At 61.4% G+C, this 14,636-nt stretch overlaps 1 protein-coding gene across 1 annotated transcript; it reads right to left on the minus strand.

The window, feature by feature from the left end:
- Positions 1-164: 164 nt before the first annotated feature.
- BLTP2 (bridge-like lipid transfer protein family member 2) lies at positions 165-14,465 on the minus strand. The gene is made up of 39 exons (XM_065853151.2): positions 14,307-14,465; positions 13,572-13,701; positions 13,258-13,304; positions 12,812-12,974; positions 12,616-12,734; positions 12,191-12,251; positions 11,817-12,009; positions 11,609-11,732; positions 11,122-11,246; positions 10,977-11,044; positions 10,726-10,874; positions 10,396-10,514; positions 10,086-10,249; positions 9,680-9,944; positions 9,353-9,558; positions 8,100-9,195; positions 7,222-7,413; positions 6,936-7,138; positions 6,739-6,857; positions 6,444-6,664; positions 6,143-6,333; positions 5,957-6,056; positions 5,680-5,882; positions 4,639-4,933; positions 4,385-4,542; positions 4,084-4,290; positions 3,880-3,979; positions 3,584-3,766; positions 3,168-3,289; positions 2,934-3,089; positions 2,730-2,851; positions 2,465-2,645; positions 2,299-2,385; positions 2,099-2,209; positions 1,877-2,012; positions 1,532-1,656; positions 1,087-1,188; positions 873-1,007; positions 165-719 (listed from the first exon to the last, which is right to left on the minus strand). Exons 1-39 carry the CDS (start codon positions 14,375-14,377, stop codon positions 537-539), a joined length of 6,732 nt encoding a protein of 2,243 aa, XP_065709223.1. The 5' UTR covers positions 14,378-14,465; the 3' UTR covers positions 165-536.
- Positions 14,466-14,636: the final 171 nt, after the last annotated feature.

Below are 14,636 nucleotides of genomic sequence, written 5' to 3' on the forward strand. Positions count from 1 at the left end.
CACCTGGGCTTGAGCCCCGGGCTATGTGAATGCTGCAAGAGAACCCCAAGCCCCCAAAGCAGGTACCCATAGCAAGCCCCCAGGGAAGGGGAGGAGGTGAAGCCACAGCAGGCAGAGGGGATGGTGAATGAGGAGGCGAGCAACACACCACTGACTCTAGACTGTTCCAAATTAAAAACTCTTTATTTAAACTCTCTCCCAGTCCCCTTTCTCCCAGCCCGGAGCGATCCTGCTGCTTCACCAGGCCCCAGGGCCAGGCCCAGCACCCGCACAGCAGGGAGGGGGGAAGCTTGCAGGAACCCTTGGCACAGGGGGGCTGTGCCCCACAAAATGGCCCAGAGCACGCTGTGCCCCACACCCCCATGCTGCTGCACCCCTGCCCCACAGCCACAGGGCTGCCGAGGGCCTGCGCATGGCTAACCCCCACCTCGGGCATCACCGCGCAGAGCAGGGCGGCCCCCAGGCATAGGGGTGTCCCCCGGGAGTCGGGGAGCACGGGGCACCCCAGTCCCTTCCCGGCCAGCCGGGTGCTGCTATCATTTGCGCCTGCCGAAGATCGACTTCTTGCTGGGGTTCTTCTCACCCACGCTCAGCCCGATGAGCAGACGTGCCTTCTCGTCCTCCTCCTGCTGCTGGATGGTCCCATCTGATTTGTTCTCCAGCTTCCCCCTGGCCTCTGCACCTGCTGCCGGCTTGAGACGTAGCTTCTCTTTGATCACCTGCCCCAGGATTTAGGGGGTTCAGCATTCCACAGCTGCACCCAGGCCCCAGAGAACGTGCTGCAGCCATGGGGTTACCACTGTCCTGGGCAAAGCAGCTCCAGCACCACCTGTGAGCAGGAAGGAGGGACCGCAGGATGGGGTCCCACCTACCTGTGCCACCAAGGCTTTGCGGCTGTCCCTCTTCACCGCCATGGCAAAATCCAGCCACGTCCATGTGTTGTTGTGGTACTCCAGGCACGGCAGCACCAGGTTCAGGTCGCCCCAGTCCACGCTGTTCTTCTCGCCCTGGGTGACAGGGGTGTCAGGCAGCATGGGACGATGTTCCCTTCCCAGCACGTCCCGTCCCGTCCCGCCAGCCCCGCACCTTGTAGCTGACGCAGAGTGGCACCTGCGGGATCTTGATGTAGATGAAGGAGTTGTTCATAGCCGCACGCTCCTTCATCTTGTCGATGTCATCCACAGGATGCTGGGGACAGAACAGGAGCTGTGAGCAGAAGGGGAGGAGAGGGGACACAGCCAGGAACCAGCAGGAAAGGGACAGCTGGGCACAAGGCCACGGCATTGCTTCACCAAGGAGAGGTGAGAGCAGCTCTGGCACAGTGTTAGGAAAATGAGATGCTGCAGGGATCACATCAAGCGTGCAGGTGCTTGGTTGTAAGGGATGTGAATCCTCATGGTGGGAGGGAGCAGGAGAAAATCGACAGGCAAGCTGGTGAGGACACGGCTGTCCAGCCCTGCCATCGAGGGAGAACAGCCTGGCTGCACAGGTGGGCTCTCCCACCTTCCTCCCTCAAGGCAGCAGCAGGTACCTCGGGTGTTTTTCGGAACGATCTTCTGACGCCTGATGTCCGATTCAGTCCCTGAGCGACTCCCTTCCCTGGACCCAGCGAGTCATCAGCCACAATCAGCTGCCGCGGCTTCACCACAGGGATCCCTGGAACAAACAGGGTGGGGAGCGGTGGCTGGTGTCCGGCTGGGGGACAGCTGTCACCCAGACCCCCCCGCAACGGCTCCCTGCCCACAAGGGAGACCACACGTCCCTGTTCCTCAACACATGGCCCGCCAGCAGCTGCCTCCAAACATATCCTGGCCGCACAGCCAGGGCTGCTCAGGGACATCACATCCGAAGAGGAGGGTGAGCATGAGCCACTCACCTGTTGTCACCAACTTGGACTTGTCTTCCTCATCCCCCACCTCCTCCTCTTCCACATTGCGGCCGGGGAAGAAGAAACCCATCATCCTGTGGAAGAACTGGTGGGTGAGCTGAATGGTGAGGGGTACCACGTTCACCTGCGGGGAGAGAGGCACGTCAGAGCCGGGCACACGCTGCCCATGTCCCACAGAGACACTGTCACCTCCCAGCCTGACCATGGCACCTCGAAATGCTCCTTGATGGAGATGCCTCCCACAGGCGGCCGGACTTTGCTGAAGATCCTCAGTGCCAGCTGCCGGCCGGACTGGCAGGAGCTCTGGGGACGCAGCACCACCTGCAGGGAAGAGGATGGGTGGCCAGGGTAAGGACAGGCCACCCCTGGGTCCCCAGGGTGCAGGGTTGCTCCCCAAGGCTGCCACTTGCCTTGTACACAGCGTTGGGCAGGAGGTTGTTCATCGTGACCCAGCCCAGCTCCAGCAGATGCTCTGCGGTGTCGTCAGACTTGTTGACCTGCACACACAGACCCGTCGGCCCCACACGTCCTGGTCCCTGGCTCAGGGGCTGTGGATGCCACCAGCCACCCCGGTACCTTGCTGTAGAGGAAGCGCTGGAGCTCCAGCTCGGCGATGCCCAGCTGCCCATCTTCCTCGGTCAGGCGCCAGCGTGCCTGGGCGAAGTAGAACTCAGTCCGCCGCGCCACGCTCACGTCCTCCGGCTGCTTTCGCAGCTCCATCTTGTTAGCTCGCTGGAGCTGGAAGTCCTTGAAGCACCTGCAGCAGAGATGGGAGCACTGGGATGCAGCACTCCTGCAGTAAGGGAGACACAATGCTGGGGAAACCAGAGATCACCCCTACCTGATCAGGATGTTCAGCTCCTCACTCTCCAGTTGCAGGTCAGCTTTCTCCTGGCTCAGCTGCTGCTGCAGCCTGTGGTTGAGGTCGAGCAAGCTCTCGTTTTTGCTGTCATCCTGCAAGGACTGAAGGACAGACAACCCTCAGCACCCTCTGTCCTGGAGCAGGGGCTCTGGAGAGCCAGGCCCTGCTGGAATGCAGGCTCACCTTCACGTTGGAGTACATCTGCTTCTCCAGCTGCCGGATCTGGGCGACGTGCTGCCTCACGGCCTCTTGCAGGTGCAGGATACTGCTACGTTGCTCCTCGGGGTTGCTGGAGATTTCCAGCTGGAAGCGCACCCGTTGTTTCTTCTCACTGTGCTCCTGGACAGAGGGACAGGGGAAGGTTAGGGTTGCCCTGGGTGCAGCGACGGACATGGTGACCAGAAGCCTGGTGAGTACCTTGCGTTTGGGCTCCACATGCAGCAGCAGGTTGTTGACTATGTCGAGGATCATGGCATACTGTGCAGGGTTGGTGGAGATCTCCAGGTCATGGTGGATCAGCGTGAATGTATCCACAGCTCCTGCACGGACATGCAAAGGGCAAGTGGGGCCTCAGCGTGGCCAGAAATGGGATGCATGTGGGGGGCAGCCAGAGATGGAGAGGGATGGGGAGTAAGCCAAGGTGGTTACACTGGCTCCAGCAGCCACAGCATGTCTAGCATCATCTGGTGCATGGCCATGGGGCTGGGGAACCCTCCTATATGCACCCTTCTGATCTCAGCGGGGCGAGGACAGACCATCCCTGGACTTAACCAGCACCAGTAGGTCAGCCCAGAGCTCTGACCCCCCGCGACATACTCCCTGGGGGTACCCACCCTCCTGTTTCTTCAGCAGATCCTCCTTCTCCTGGTTGACGGGAGTCTCGGGGGGCTTTATCTGCGTGGCCAGCTCCGGGTCGATGTCGTGGCTGTAGCTGATGTAGTACATGCGGCAGCTGCAGCGAGAGATGATCCTCTGCACTTGCTGGGTCTGCTGGGCTTCCGAGGGCTGGTTCCAGTCTGGGGACAGGCAGGGGGACCATGGTCTGCATGCCACGTCCTGGCTTATTGGGGACCCCGTGGCACAGGGCAACAGGCCAGGATCACATGAGTGGTTTTGGGGTTGGCATTACCTGTGGTGGTGCTGACCATGCCACCCACCGCCTGCCCGCTCTCCATCAGCTCCTGCACCGAGTCCAGGCTCCGTTGCCGATGCTCCTCAATATTTTTCACCTGGGGACACAAGGAGGCATGGCTGGCTGTCCCTGCTCTCCTGCCCTGGCTGGGGCACTGCCAGCGCTGCCTGTCCCCCATCAGAGCCCCCCACAGCTGCTCACCTCCAGCCAGAGCTGCCCATGCTCCCTCTCAGTGGGGCTGCTTTCTGTCGTGGCGAAATACTGCATGCCGTCCAGCAAGCAGGTCCAGGATGTCTTCTGCTTCAGTGTGTCCCCGTACCAGGCAGGGTGGTGCTGGCACTGCAGCAGCTGGGCTTTCGCAGCAGACACAATCACGCAGCCCTCCGTCTCTGCACCGCGCAGAACCATCTGTGGGGGGAGAGAGAGACCCTGGGGGGCAGACAAGCCCTTCTGGGGCAGGAACGGCCCCTCTCTCAGCGAGGCCGTGGGGACAGGCAGGTACCTGGCAGTTGACCAGCTCGATGAGGCAGTTGCGGTTGTAGATGTCGTCGGTTTGGCAGGCAGCGATGCCGCACAGCTGCTCGCTCGCCCCCGATTCCTCCTCCGTGAAGACCACGAACTTGTCTGTCTCCTCAATGAGCTTCTGCAGCATGTAAGCGCCTGAGGAAGGAGAAAAGGTCAATGTGAGGCTGTGGGGCGGCTGGCTGAGGGTGACGAGGTGAGGGCAGGCACAGCTTTGGGTTTCCCCTCGCTCACCCCCTGAGGAGGCTCTCTCAGGACGGCCGCTGGTGATGGGAGCGGTGACTCTGGCAGGGACAGAGTGAGCAGAGAGCGGGCCCCGCTTCAGCTTCTTGGCTTGGAGCTGCGTGTCAATCTTCAGCCCCTTCAGAGCCTCGGTGGACAGGTTGCGCTTGAGCACAGCCGCTTTCTTGTAGCCATCGTAGAGGCCGAAGGCGATGTCCCGGTTGGTGGTGGTCCAGGACGCCCGCAGGTCCACCAAGTGCAGCTGGTGTGTGTGGAAACCATCGTCCCCATCCCGCAGGGGCAGCTCCTGGGCATGGAAGGTCAGAAGCTCAGTATGGCAAAGTCACCCCCAGCCCCTGCCCACGGGCCTTACACACGGCTGGGAGTCATAGAATCACAGAATCATTTGGGTTGGAAGAGACCTCAAGATCATAGAGTCCAATCACTGAACCAACACCAGCACTACACTGTAAGAACCTCATCTGGTGACTCCACCACTGCCCTGGGCAGCCTGTTCCAATGCCTGACAATGCTTCCCATGAAGAAATTATTTACAATATCCAATCTGAACCTCCCCTGGTACAACTTCAGGCCGTTTCCATCCTATTGCTTGTTACTTGGGAGAAGAGACCAACACCCTCCATGCTCCAACCTCCTTTCAGGCAGTTGCAGAGAGCAAGAAGGTTTTCCTCAGCTTCTGTTCTCCAGCTGACCCCCCAGGTCCCTCAGCCACTCCCATCACACTTGTGCTCCATCCAGCCCCTTCCCCATCTCCGTTCCCTTCTCTGAACTCACTCGACCCCCCAGGCAGAGTGTGGGGACGAGAGCCAGGGGAACCACCCCAGAACCATCACCAGGGACACTGTGGCTGGAACAAGATATCCCTTTGGCCAGGTGCTTGGGAGATCAGAGGCCCTGCAGGTTTGCCTCCTCTACAGCCAAATCCCTCCTCCATTGCACTCAAAGATGAAGGTCCCCTTGTTCCAGGGAGATGCCACCAGGCCAGCACAGGCTGGGTTACACCTGCTGTGCCCCATGCGTTTGCAGCGGTACCTCCTCAGCCGTGCGGTTGCTGTGCCGCTGATAGGTGAGGGAGGAGAGGCTCAGCAGATGGGTTTTCTTCACCAGGGTGTCGAGCCGGTGGTCGGCGTTCTCATCGCAAGTGGAGGCCATGAGGTGCACAGTAACCTGGCTCAGGTCGCTCACCATCTGCGTGATGCTCCACTCCGAAATCAGGCGTCGCATCACCGTGCCAGCTGGCGGACAGGGACAGCGGTTGGCCGGGGGCCCTGCCCTGCCTGGAAACACTGCCGGGGGGGCCCCCACTCACCTTGTGGGATGAGCCGCTGGGTGCCACGAGTGAAGATGTGCCCCTGGCAGCACTCCACCTGGATCCCCCGCTGCTGGGCAAAGGAGGCCCAGTAATGCACCTGCGAGGGAGCAGAGAGCAGGGGCTGAGAGCCCAGCGCAGGCAGAGCTGGGGGGGTAACACCAGACCCCCACCCCCAGAACTTGCCTGCAGCTGGGGGAAGAGCGCGGTGTAAGACAACTGCTTGTAATGCTGCCCCAGCTTCTTCTTACTGGGTTTCATGTTGTTGAAGAGCTTCCCGCGGCAGATGGGGCGCGTCACGCTGGTCCACGTGGCCCAAAAATTCTGCATCCAGCGGAGGGTGCTGCTGTAGAGCAGGATCCGGGGCTGGGAGTGCTCTGAGAAGAAACCAGCCATCAGTCAGCACTGCAGGGACATGGCAGCACCCAACCCTAAATGAGCACGCCCTGTCCCGTCCCCCTTGGAGTCCCAAGGTGCCGTCACCAACCCTCGCTGGGCCGCGTCAGGTCCATCCGGATGGAGAGGTTGAGGTTCTCGGAGCGGAAGGCACGGTAGGAATCGTACTGCTGCCCCACCGGCACCTCGGGCAGGAACTCGGGGGAGCGCAGCACCACGCCGTGGTGGTCGTGGGGGTTCCCGTGGCACAGCCACTGCAGGTCCAGCGTCATGCACAGGTCGGGCAGGTGCAGGAAGCAGCAGTCGTCATACCTGGATGGGGAACAAGACCCCGGTCACCCATCCAGCTCTGGTGGCAACTCCCACACTCCCAGGCCCACACGCACTTGGAGGCCGTCCGGACATTGACATCCAGGTTGCCCTTGAAGACGAACTGCCCGGGTTTCCAGTGGAAGGAGAGGTGGCTCCATTCCCAGTGCATGTTCTCCGTGGTATTGTAGGGATCCTGCAAGGACAAGCGTGGGGGAAGCAGGTGTGAGTCGGCTCCACGTTGCACTCAGCTCCCAGACCCCCCGGCACCCACCTCGGTGGCCAGCTGGTGCAGGTTGGCTTGTTCAATGTCCATGTGCCAGTCCCCATGGAAGAGAAGGCGGCTCTTGTCCCACCAGGGCAATGGGGCACTGGGGTCCTCTGAAGGCTTGGTGAGGAGATCCACGCACTGTCCGATCAGGGTCCAGGCCGGGTCCCAGCAAGGTCCCCACACGATGGTGTACTGGGAGATCTCCGCTGGGGACACAGAGGTTGGCTCGGTCCTTCGGATACCCACACAACCCCATCCCCACCCTGGCACAGAGCCCTCCTGCTCTTACAGTGGAAATCGTGGTAGAACTTCAAGGGTGGCATGTTCCTCTCCACCATCGCGTCCCCCCAGGGCAGCCCCAGCTTCAGGACCTGGCGGCGGCGGGAGCAGGGCTGGCCACACTGCTCGGCTCCGATCAGCCGGCCCGAGAGCTGCCAGTTCCGGATCTCAAAGAGGTAGCGAGGGTAGTCCCGGATCCGCACTGCAGGGAGAGGGGGAGCTGAGAGATGGGCAGCAAAGGGACACTGCCCTGGTCCCCCACTCTAGGCCATAGCAGGAGCCACTGTCCTGTCACATCTCCACACCCTTCCCACTCCCTTGAATGTCCAAAAATTATAGAATAGAATCACAGAATGGTTTGGGTTGGAAGGGACCTTCAAAGCTCCCCCAGTGCCACCTCTGCCATGAGCAGGGACATCTTCACCAGCTCAGGTTGCTCAGAGCCCCGTCCAGACTGGCCTGGGATCTCTCCAGGGATGGAGCATCTACCACTTCTCTGGGAAATGGGCCAGGGTTTCACCACTTTCAGTGTAAAAAATTTCATTCTCACATCCAGTTTGAATCTCCCCTCGAGTTTAAAAACATCACCCCTTGTTCTATAGCAACAGGCCCTGCTAAACGTCTGTCCCTATCTTCCTTATCAGCCCCTTTTTAGTAGAAAAGGCCACAATAAGGTCTCCCTGGAGCTTCTCTTCTCCAGGCTGAACACCCCAACTCTCAGCTTGTCCTCCCAGCAGAGCTGTTCCAGCCTTGGATCATTTCTGTGGCTCCTCTGGCCCCTCTCCAACAGGTTCACGTGTGTCCTGTGCTGAGGAACCAGAGCTGGGAGCCCAGGACACGCAGCCACCGTGCTGCCCTCCACAGGCACTCTCATGTGAAGTAACTCACCAAAGAAGCTGCCAACTCTGCCCTTCATCATGCGGCACCACTGAGTGACCATCTCCAAACCCTCGGGAGGGAATGGGCTGACGCTGTCCACGTCCCTCATCTGCTCCAAAACCCTCTCCGTGCCATGGAAGGACTCGTCAGCCATGGCCACCAGCTCCAAATGGGCAAGGGTCCAGGTGAGGAGGGCTCTCCGCATTGGCGTGTTGGCATAGAGGCGCCGTGAGCGCTGGATGTAGATCTCAATGTTCTTCTTCTCCAGCGAGGCGTAGAGCTCCTCGATCTTGCGGGCGGGCAGCAGCTCCCCATGCTGCTTGCGCAGCGCGGCCACCTTGGCATCCAGCAGCTGCAACCGCTTGGCGCTCTCCTTGCTCTCGTCCTTCATCAGCTCGTAGTTGTCTCGTAACTTCACCTCGAAGACGTCATCCAGGAAGACCCAGGAGAAATGCGTCACTTTGAGCAGGAGGTCGGGAGGCAGCGCGGTGCTGGTGGGCTGCCCACGCCGGTGCAAACCTTTCAGCCACTTCTGCACCCCTACGGCAGCATCCAGCGTGTGGGAGAAGTCGTACTGGTAGGGGAACTCAATGGTCACGCTGGCAAAGGAGAAGGCCCAGCCACGGTTGCGGAGGGTGCGGAGGGTGGGGAAGGCGCAGCGGTGCAGGATGACCTCCTCCAGCTCCGGCAGCAGCTTCACCTCCACCTCCTTGAAGCTGAAGATGCTGTGTCCGTCAAAGCCGGCGGCCAGCTCGGGGCAGTAGCCGTGCAGGGCACCGCCGTGCCAGCTCACCAAGGTCCTTTCAGCAGCCAGGCTGATGTAGTTGGCTTCGGAGACAAAGGCTGTGAGCTTGGCAGAGCTCAGCTCCAGTGACAGGGACAGCAGTCTTTTAGGGGGGGTCCCATCTGGCTGGAGAGGCCCCGGTGGCTCAGTCGGGGTGGCCGAGTGGGATGTTGGGCTCTCTGGGGACAGGGAGGGAGGTGTCCCACGGCCAAGGGCGCTCTGCAAGGCTTGGTGGCACTGCAGGGTGGCCAGGGTGTGATGGTACAAGTGCATGTGGTCGGGGGGGCTCCACAGCACCGCCAGCCCCTCGCCGCACTGCACCTACAGTGGAGAGAGCCAGGAGGCACCAGGTCACTGCCGGGTCCAGCACAGCCCCGTTCTCTCTAGCATCCTTCAATGCCAACCAGTCCAACTCCTGCCCCATCCAGCCCAGTCCCACCAGTACAGGATAAAGCAGAAAACCAAGGGTCACACTAACCTCCAAGGAGCGGATGCTGCTGTGGTAGGTGACAGAGAGCATGGGGAGGTTTGCCATGGGGTTGGGGATGGCGGGAGCTTTGCAACATGGCTGCATTTTCTCCGTGATGCTCTTCACCAAGGCCAGCACCATGCCCTGGACACTGACGGTACAGCTCTCGGCACTCCCCAGGACAGTGAGTGTGTCCAGCCGCAGCTCCAGGGCACCTGAAGAGATGGCATGTCAGTGCTGGAGGCGCGGAGAAAACACATCGTGATGTGCCAGGTTCCTCTGAGCGCAGAGGCTGTGCCAGGACAGCCATGTGCAGTCACCCTGGATGCTACTTACCCACCAGGGCTGAGAGCGTGAAAAGGTTCACATCCTCCACCTTCAGATCCACCTTCCAGAGCAGCCCCCAGGGCTCGCTTGAGGCAGAGGACGGCTTCTTGGCAAGCTCAGCTCCACTGGGCTGTGGGCAGAACAGGGGCAGGACCCTGGCCAGGCACTCGGTGCAGGTGTCTGACGACTCCACTTGCAACCCCCGGATGGTGCAGTCCAGGAAAAGTGTGTCCGACTGGGTGCTGGACATGCCCAGGGGCTGGTTGTAACTGCCCTGCAAGGACAAACAGGACAATGACTCTCAGGCTGCAGGATGTCCCCATGCCACCACGCACCCCTGTAACACCTGTGTGGAGTTGCAGACAGGTAGCTCCCTGCTGAGAGCCACCCCTCTCCCCCTCGGCTCGCCCCTCACCTGCAGGTTGAAGGAGTCGAGGATGAGGGCTTCTCCCCACACGTGCATGTTGGGGGGATGCGGGGCACGCTGGATGTGCGAGTCGTTGCCCACACGCCAGCAGAGGTGGTCCACGGCCAGCACGGCTCTCTGGTGCACACTCTGCGGTCGCAGGTGCTGGTAGTCTGCGGGCAGAGAGGAGGGTGAGTGCAGGCAGGGCTCACCACTGCACACACAGCTGTCCCCAAACAGGGACAACCCAGACACAGCCAGGCCAGAGTCACAGCCCCTGGCCTGACACAGACACGAGGAAGCACATGCCAGCCTGTACCTGCAGAGACGGAGTTGAAGCCCAAGGCAAAGGGTGGCGTGTCCCCCAGCTGCACCGACACATTGACGTTGGACAGCGAGGCAGACAGGATGATGGGCGCTATGATTTGGGGATAGCTCCTGCACAGGACAAGCAGTGATACGCTGTTACTGGGGACACTGCGTGTCACAGGGGTTCCCTGATCACCTGCCACACTCCATATCAGCCTCCCCGTCCCATGGGCTGTGAGCAGGGCAGAGAAGGTGCTGGGTGCCCAGGAACCCTGCCAGAGCGCGACAGGCAAAAGGAAACAAGCTGAGATAGCAGCAGCTGTGCTGAGGCCAAATTTACCTTCCCTTGTGCCTTTGGCTGGGAACAGGTACCGCCCGGCACCCATATTCCTGTGTCAAGAGGCCCAGCCAGTGCGAAAATTCTTGGTGGCGGTAGTGGATGATGCACGTGTTGAGCAGCACAGCAGCTGAGAGGTCAATGGCTGTGACCTAGAGCAGGGAGAGGGGCCGGGTGGCAAAAAATAACTCGTGCCAGGAGTTGAACCAGACCACCCACTCTGGGGGCCAGGAGTGTGCCCAGCACTCACTCACCTGCACACTGGTCTTCAAGGAGTTGAGGCACACGATGCGCTGGCGGCTCTGGGAGAGGAGAAGGCCGTCTGGAGAGAGAAGAGCTGAAGTGAGAGGTAGTGGGGGGCAGCAGCCCCGTCCCAGGGGTGCCCTCCTGGCTACTTGCCCTCCAGCTGGAGTTCTACACTCATTTGGTCCAGGTCTGAGGTGGGTGTGAAGTTGCGCAGCGGGATCTGCTCCTCCTCGCGCTGATAAAGAAACTGTAGTAGCTTCAGGCTCCAGGTGAGGTGTCTGTAAGAAGTGGGGAGTCACAGCCAGAAGGGAACTACACTGTCACGTCCCCCATCTTCCTGTCTCTCATCCCCAGCTGACTAGCACACTGGCACAAAGACACCAGCCGGTGCCCAGCTGCAGCCCAGTGCTCTCGTCCCATCAGCAGAGGATCCCATCGGGCTTTCCTGCCAGAGAACCAGCTCACATCCCTTCCTGCCTCCCCAGAAGCCCAGCCCCAGGCCAAGCTCTGTCCTTCCCACTGGGGTGGGCTCCAGGACTCACTCTCTGCAGTCTGGCAGAGCACAGAATGGTACAATTGTCCCCAAGTCCCTGTCCCCAGCGCTGGTTTGGGCTAGGACAACCTCCACCTGCCTCTTTACCTCTTCTGGCTGTTCATAGACAGCACCGTGCTGGTGTTCTCCAGCTTCACCTCCACCCTCCTGGGGATGAGCTGCAGCATGTCCCTGCTTAGCAGCGACAGGGCCTTCAGGGGCTCCCCTGGGCCTGGAGAGAGACACACAGTGTCACACGAAGGCTGTGGGGACTGCGAGCCCCTGCCCAGGGCTTGTCCCTGTCCCCGTCCCTGACCTGGGCTGGGCTGTTCCCCCGCGCTGCTGCGCTGGGCAGTGATACGGTGCAGCAGCGGGCTGGAGAAGAGCCCTTCGTGCAGCTCTGCCTGCAGCGTCTGGACGCGCAGCCTGACGCCCGCCGGTCGCCACTTGTTGCTGAACTCCAGGGAGAGGGACAGCGCCAGGGCCAGCTCTGCCAGGCAGGTGTCATCCTGCACGGGGACACGGAGTGCACAGGAATCACCCAACTCCCTGCCGGTGGGTGCTGCAGGTGAAGCACTGGGCACAGCGCAGAGCCCACAGCCTTGCAGCATCGCCCAGCCTTGGGGACAGGCTGGAATGGGTCCTTGGGGTATTCCAGGGCCTTGAATTTCTCCCTTCCCCAGCACTCACCAGTTGGCTGCTCCGGAGCACTTTGCTGTTCACCTTGGTCAGGCTCACCTCGCAGGTCAGGCTAGGGAGGAAAGAGAACAGACAGAGCCTGCAGGTCCTGCTGTCACCAAACCGAGCCTCTGACACCCCTTCTCTGGGGGACATCAGGACCCAAAGTCCCTGCTTCAGATCCTCCCAAAAGCAGAGCACTTCCTAGCTCTGTGCACAGTGCAGCAACTCAAAATTCACACAACACAAAATTTGAGCTTCCCGTGAAGGGAAAGGAGACCAAGCCACCCTTGGAGAAGGTTAATGTGTCATGTCACAGGTGATGTGGGATGCTGCTGAAGTGAGACACAAGGGAGCCTGGCTGGGGTTGGAGGAGCCTCCCTGTCCCCTGGGGCCCAGGGCTGGGGGAACAGAGCAGGATGTGAGCACAGCGTTACCTCTTCCCATCACCATTCAGGAGGAGACGGGTCTTGCTGGCCTGGATGTGCCAGAGAGACTCTGAGGTGGCCACGTGCAGAACGATGACGTTGATGGAGTCCATGTGGATGGAAAAGAGCTGGGGGAGAAGGCACCATGAGGGACATCCAACAGCAGCACAGCCCACAAAAGCCTTGCACTGAGCCAGCATCTCACCTGGCTGAGGAGCCTCAGCAGGGAGGGTTTACGGGTCAGGTCTGCTCTGCTTTTATTTCCATCAGCTTCTCTGGGAGCCTCTGGAATGGATGGCTGTAACCCAGGGCCCTTCTGGAGATCTGTGCGGATTCGCACCTCGCCCAAACACAGCTCAAAGTAGAGCCTGTGGAAGAACAGCACGGGCAACTCTTACAAGAGGCTGTACATGGCACACCCAGCCCCATCACCAGGGCTGCCCCCTGTCCAAAGACACATAGGACCAGCGCAAGAACATCCACAAGACAGTGCCACCCCAAAGAAGGGTGCTTTAGTCCCACACGGAGCAGACCACGGGGACACAGACACTGCAGAAAGGTGTAAAGGCAACAGAACTACAGTCAGCGGGACCAGGGATGAGCCAGACCCCCCAAAGAGCGCAGGGAGGGAGCTGGGGTGCGGGTACGTACGGCAGCTCCCGGCTCAGTTTACTGGAGATCCAAACGTTGTCAATCTCCTGCAAGGATGCACAGGTGGGTCAGAGAGAAAACAACTTGGTGCTGCCCTGTGATGCTCATCCTGACTTTCCTGCTGTGCTCCTGTCATGCATGGAGAATCGGGGAGCACCCAAAAACCCCAAGTTTGGCCATGGGAGGAAGGGCCTGGCAGCAGCTACGGGGCTGCACGACAGGAATTTGGCTGCAGTGACTTGCCAGTCTGGAAAGGACCGCAGTGTCCCACCTGTCCTCGTGTGCCCGTGACAGCCCCTCACCCCGGTACCCACCACAGTCTGCTGCACCCGCTGGAACTTGAGGCTGATGTTCTGGGCCCAGAAGAAGCCGAAGGAGCCGATTTTCAGCTCCGCATGAAGCTTCTGCTGGCACCAGGTGATGGCCAGGCGACACACCAGCCACCTGTGGGGACAGGGGACAGCTGGGGTCACCCCCCTGGCTGGGGCAGGGACCAGCTTTGCCCTTCAAGCTCCAGCACCCACAGCTGGACGGGGGCTCCCTGGGCAGAACCCCAGGCTGGGGCACAGACCCTGCAGGGTCACCCCCCCAGCCCTGAGGGTCCCCTTGGACCCCCACACCCACCCCTGCGGGCTCCCCAGGACTCCTGTGAGCCCCCAAGCCCCTAATACCCCTCCCAACCCCCCCAATGCCCTGCACAACCCCCCAAACCCCCGCAGGCTCCCCACACCCCTTCTCCCCCAGCCCCCTGAGCCACCCCAAACTCCTCACACCCCAAAACCCTCATTGTCCCCCCTTAACCCATGCTGAACCCCCCCGCACCCCCAAAACCTCACCCCCAGCCCTGGGTCCCCCCACACCCCTGGCAGCCCCTGTGGCCCCCTGACATCCCCCCGAAACCCCTGCGGACCCCCGTGCACGGCCCTTTTGACCCTAACAGCCCCACCCCCAAGTCCTGCTACCCTCAAACCCCTACAGTCCCCCCTCCAACCGCCTGGGTCTCCCCGCAGCCCCGTTACCGCCCCCCCCGGAGCTTCCCCCGCCCTGACCGCGCCAGCAGCGCCAGCCCGGTGAGCAGCGCCACGACGACGAGGCCGAGCAGGGCGGCGGGCAGCGGCATGGCGGCCCCGGCCCGGTGTGAGCGTCCGTGTGTCCCCCGCTCCCGGTACCGCCACCGCGGGGCCGACCGCCCGCGCACCCGGAGTGGCCGCTGGGAGGGGCGGGGCGGGGCCGAGCGGCGGGGCCGAGCGGTGCTTGCCCGGAGTGAGCGGCAGCGCCGCGCCTGGGCCGGGAGGGGGATATTTGGGGGGGGTACCGGATCCGCCCGCCCCCCAGCACCGTTCAATGCCGTCACGACCCGCACAAACAGGCACACGACA

This window comes from Patagioenas fasciata, chromosome 19 (assembly GCF_037038585.1).
Source record: "Patagioenas fasciata isolate bPatFas1 chromosome 19, bPatFas1.hap1, whole genome shotgun sequence".
Lineage (NCBI taxonomy): Eukaryota > Metazoa > Chordata > Aves > Columbiformes > Columbidae > Patagioenas > Patagioenas fasciata.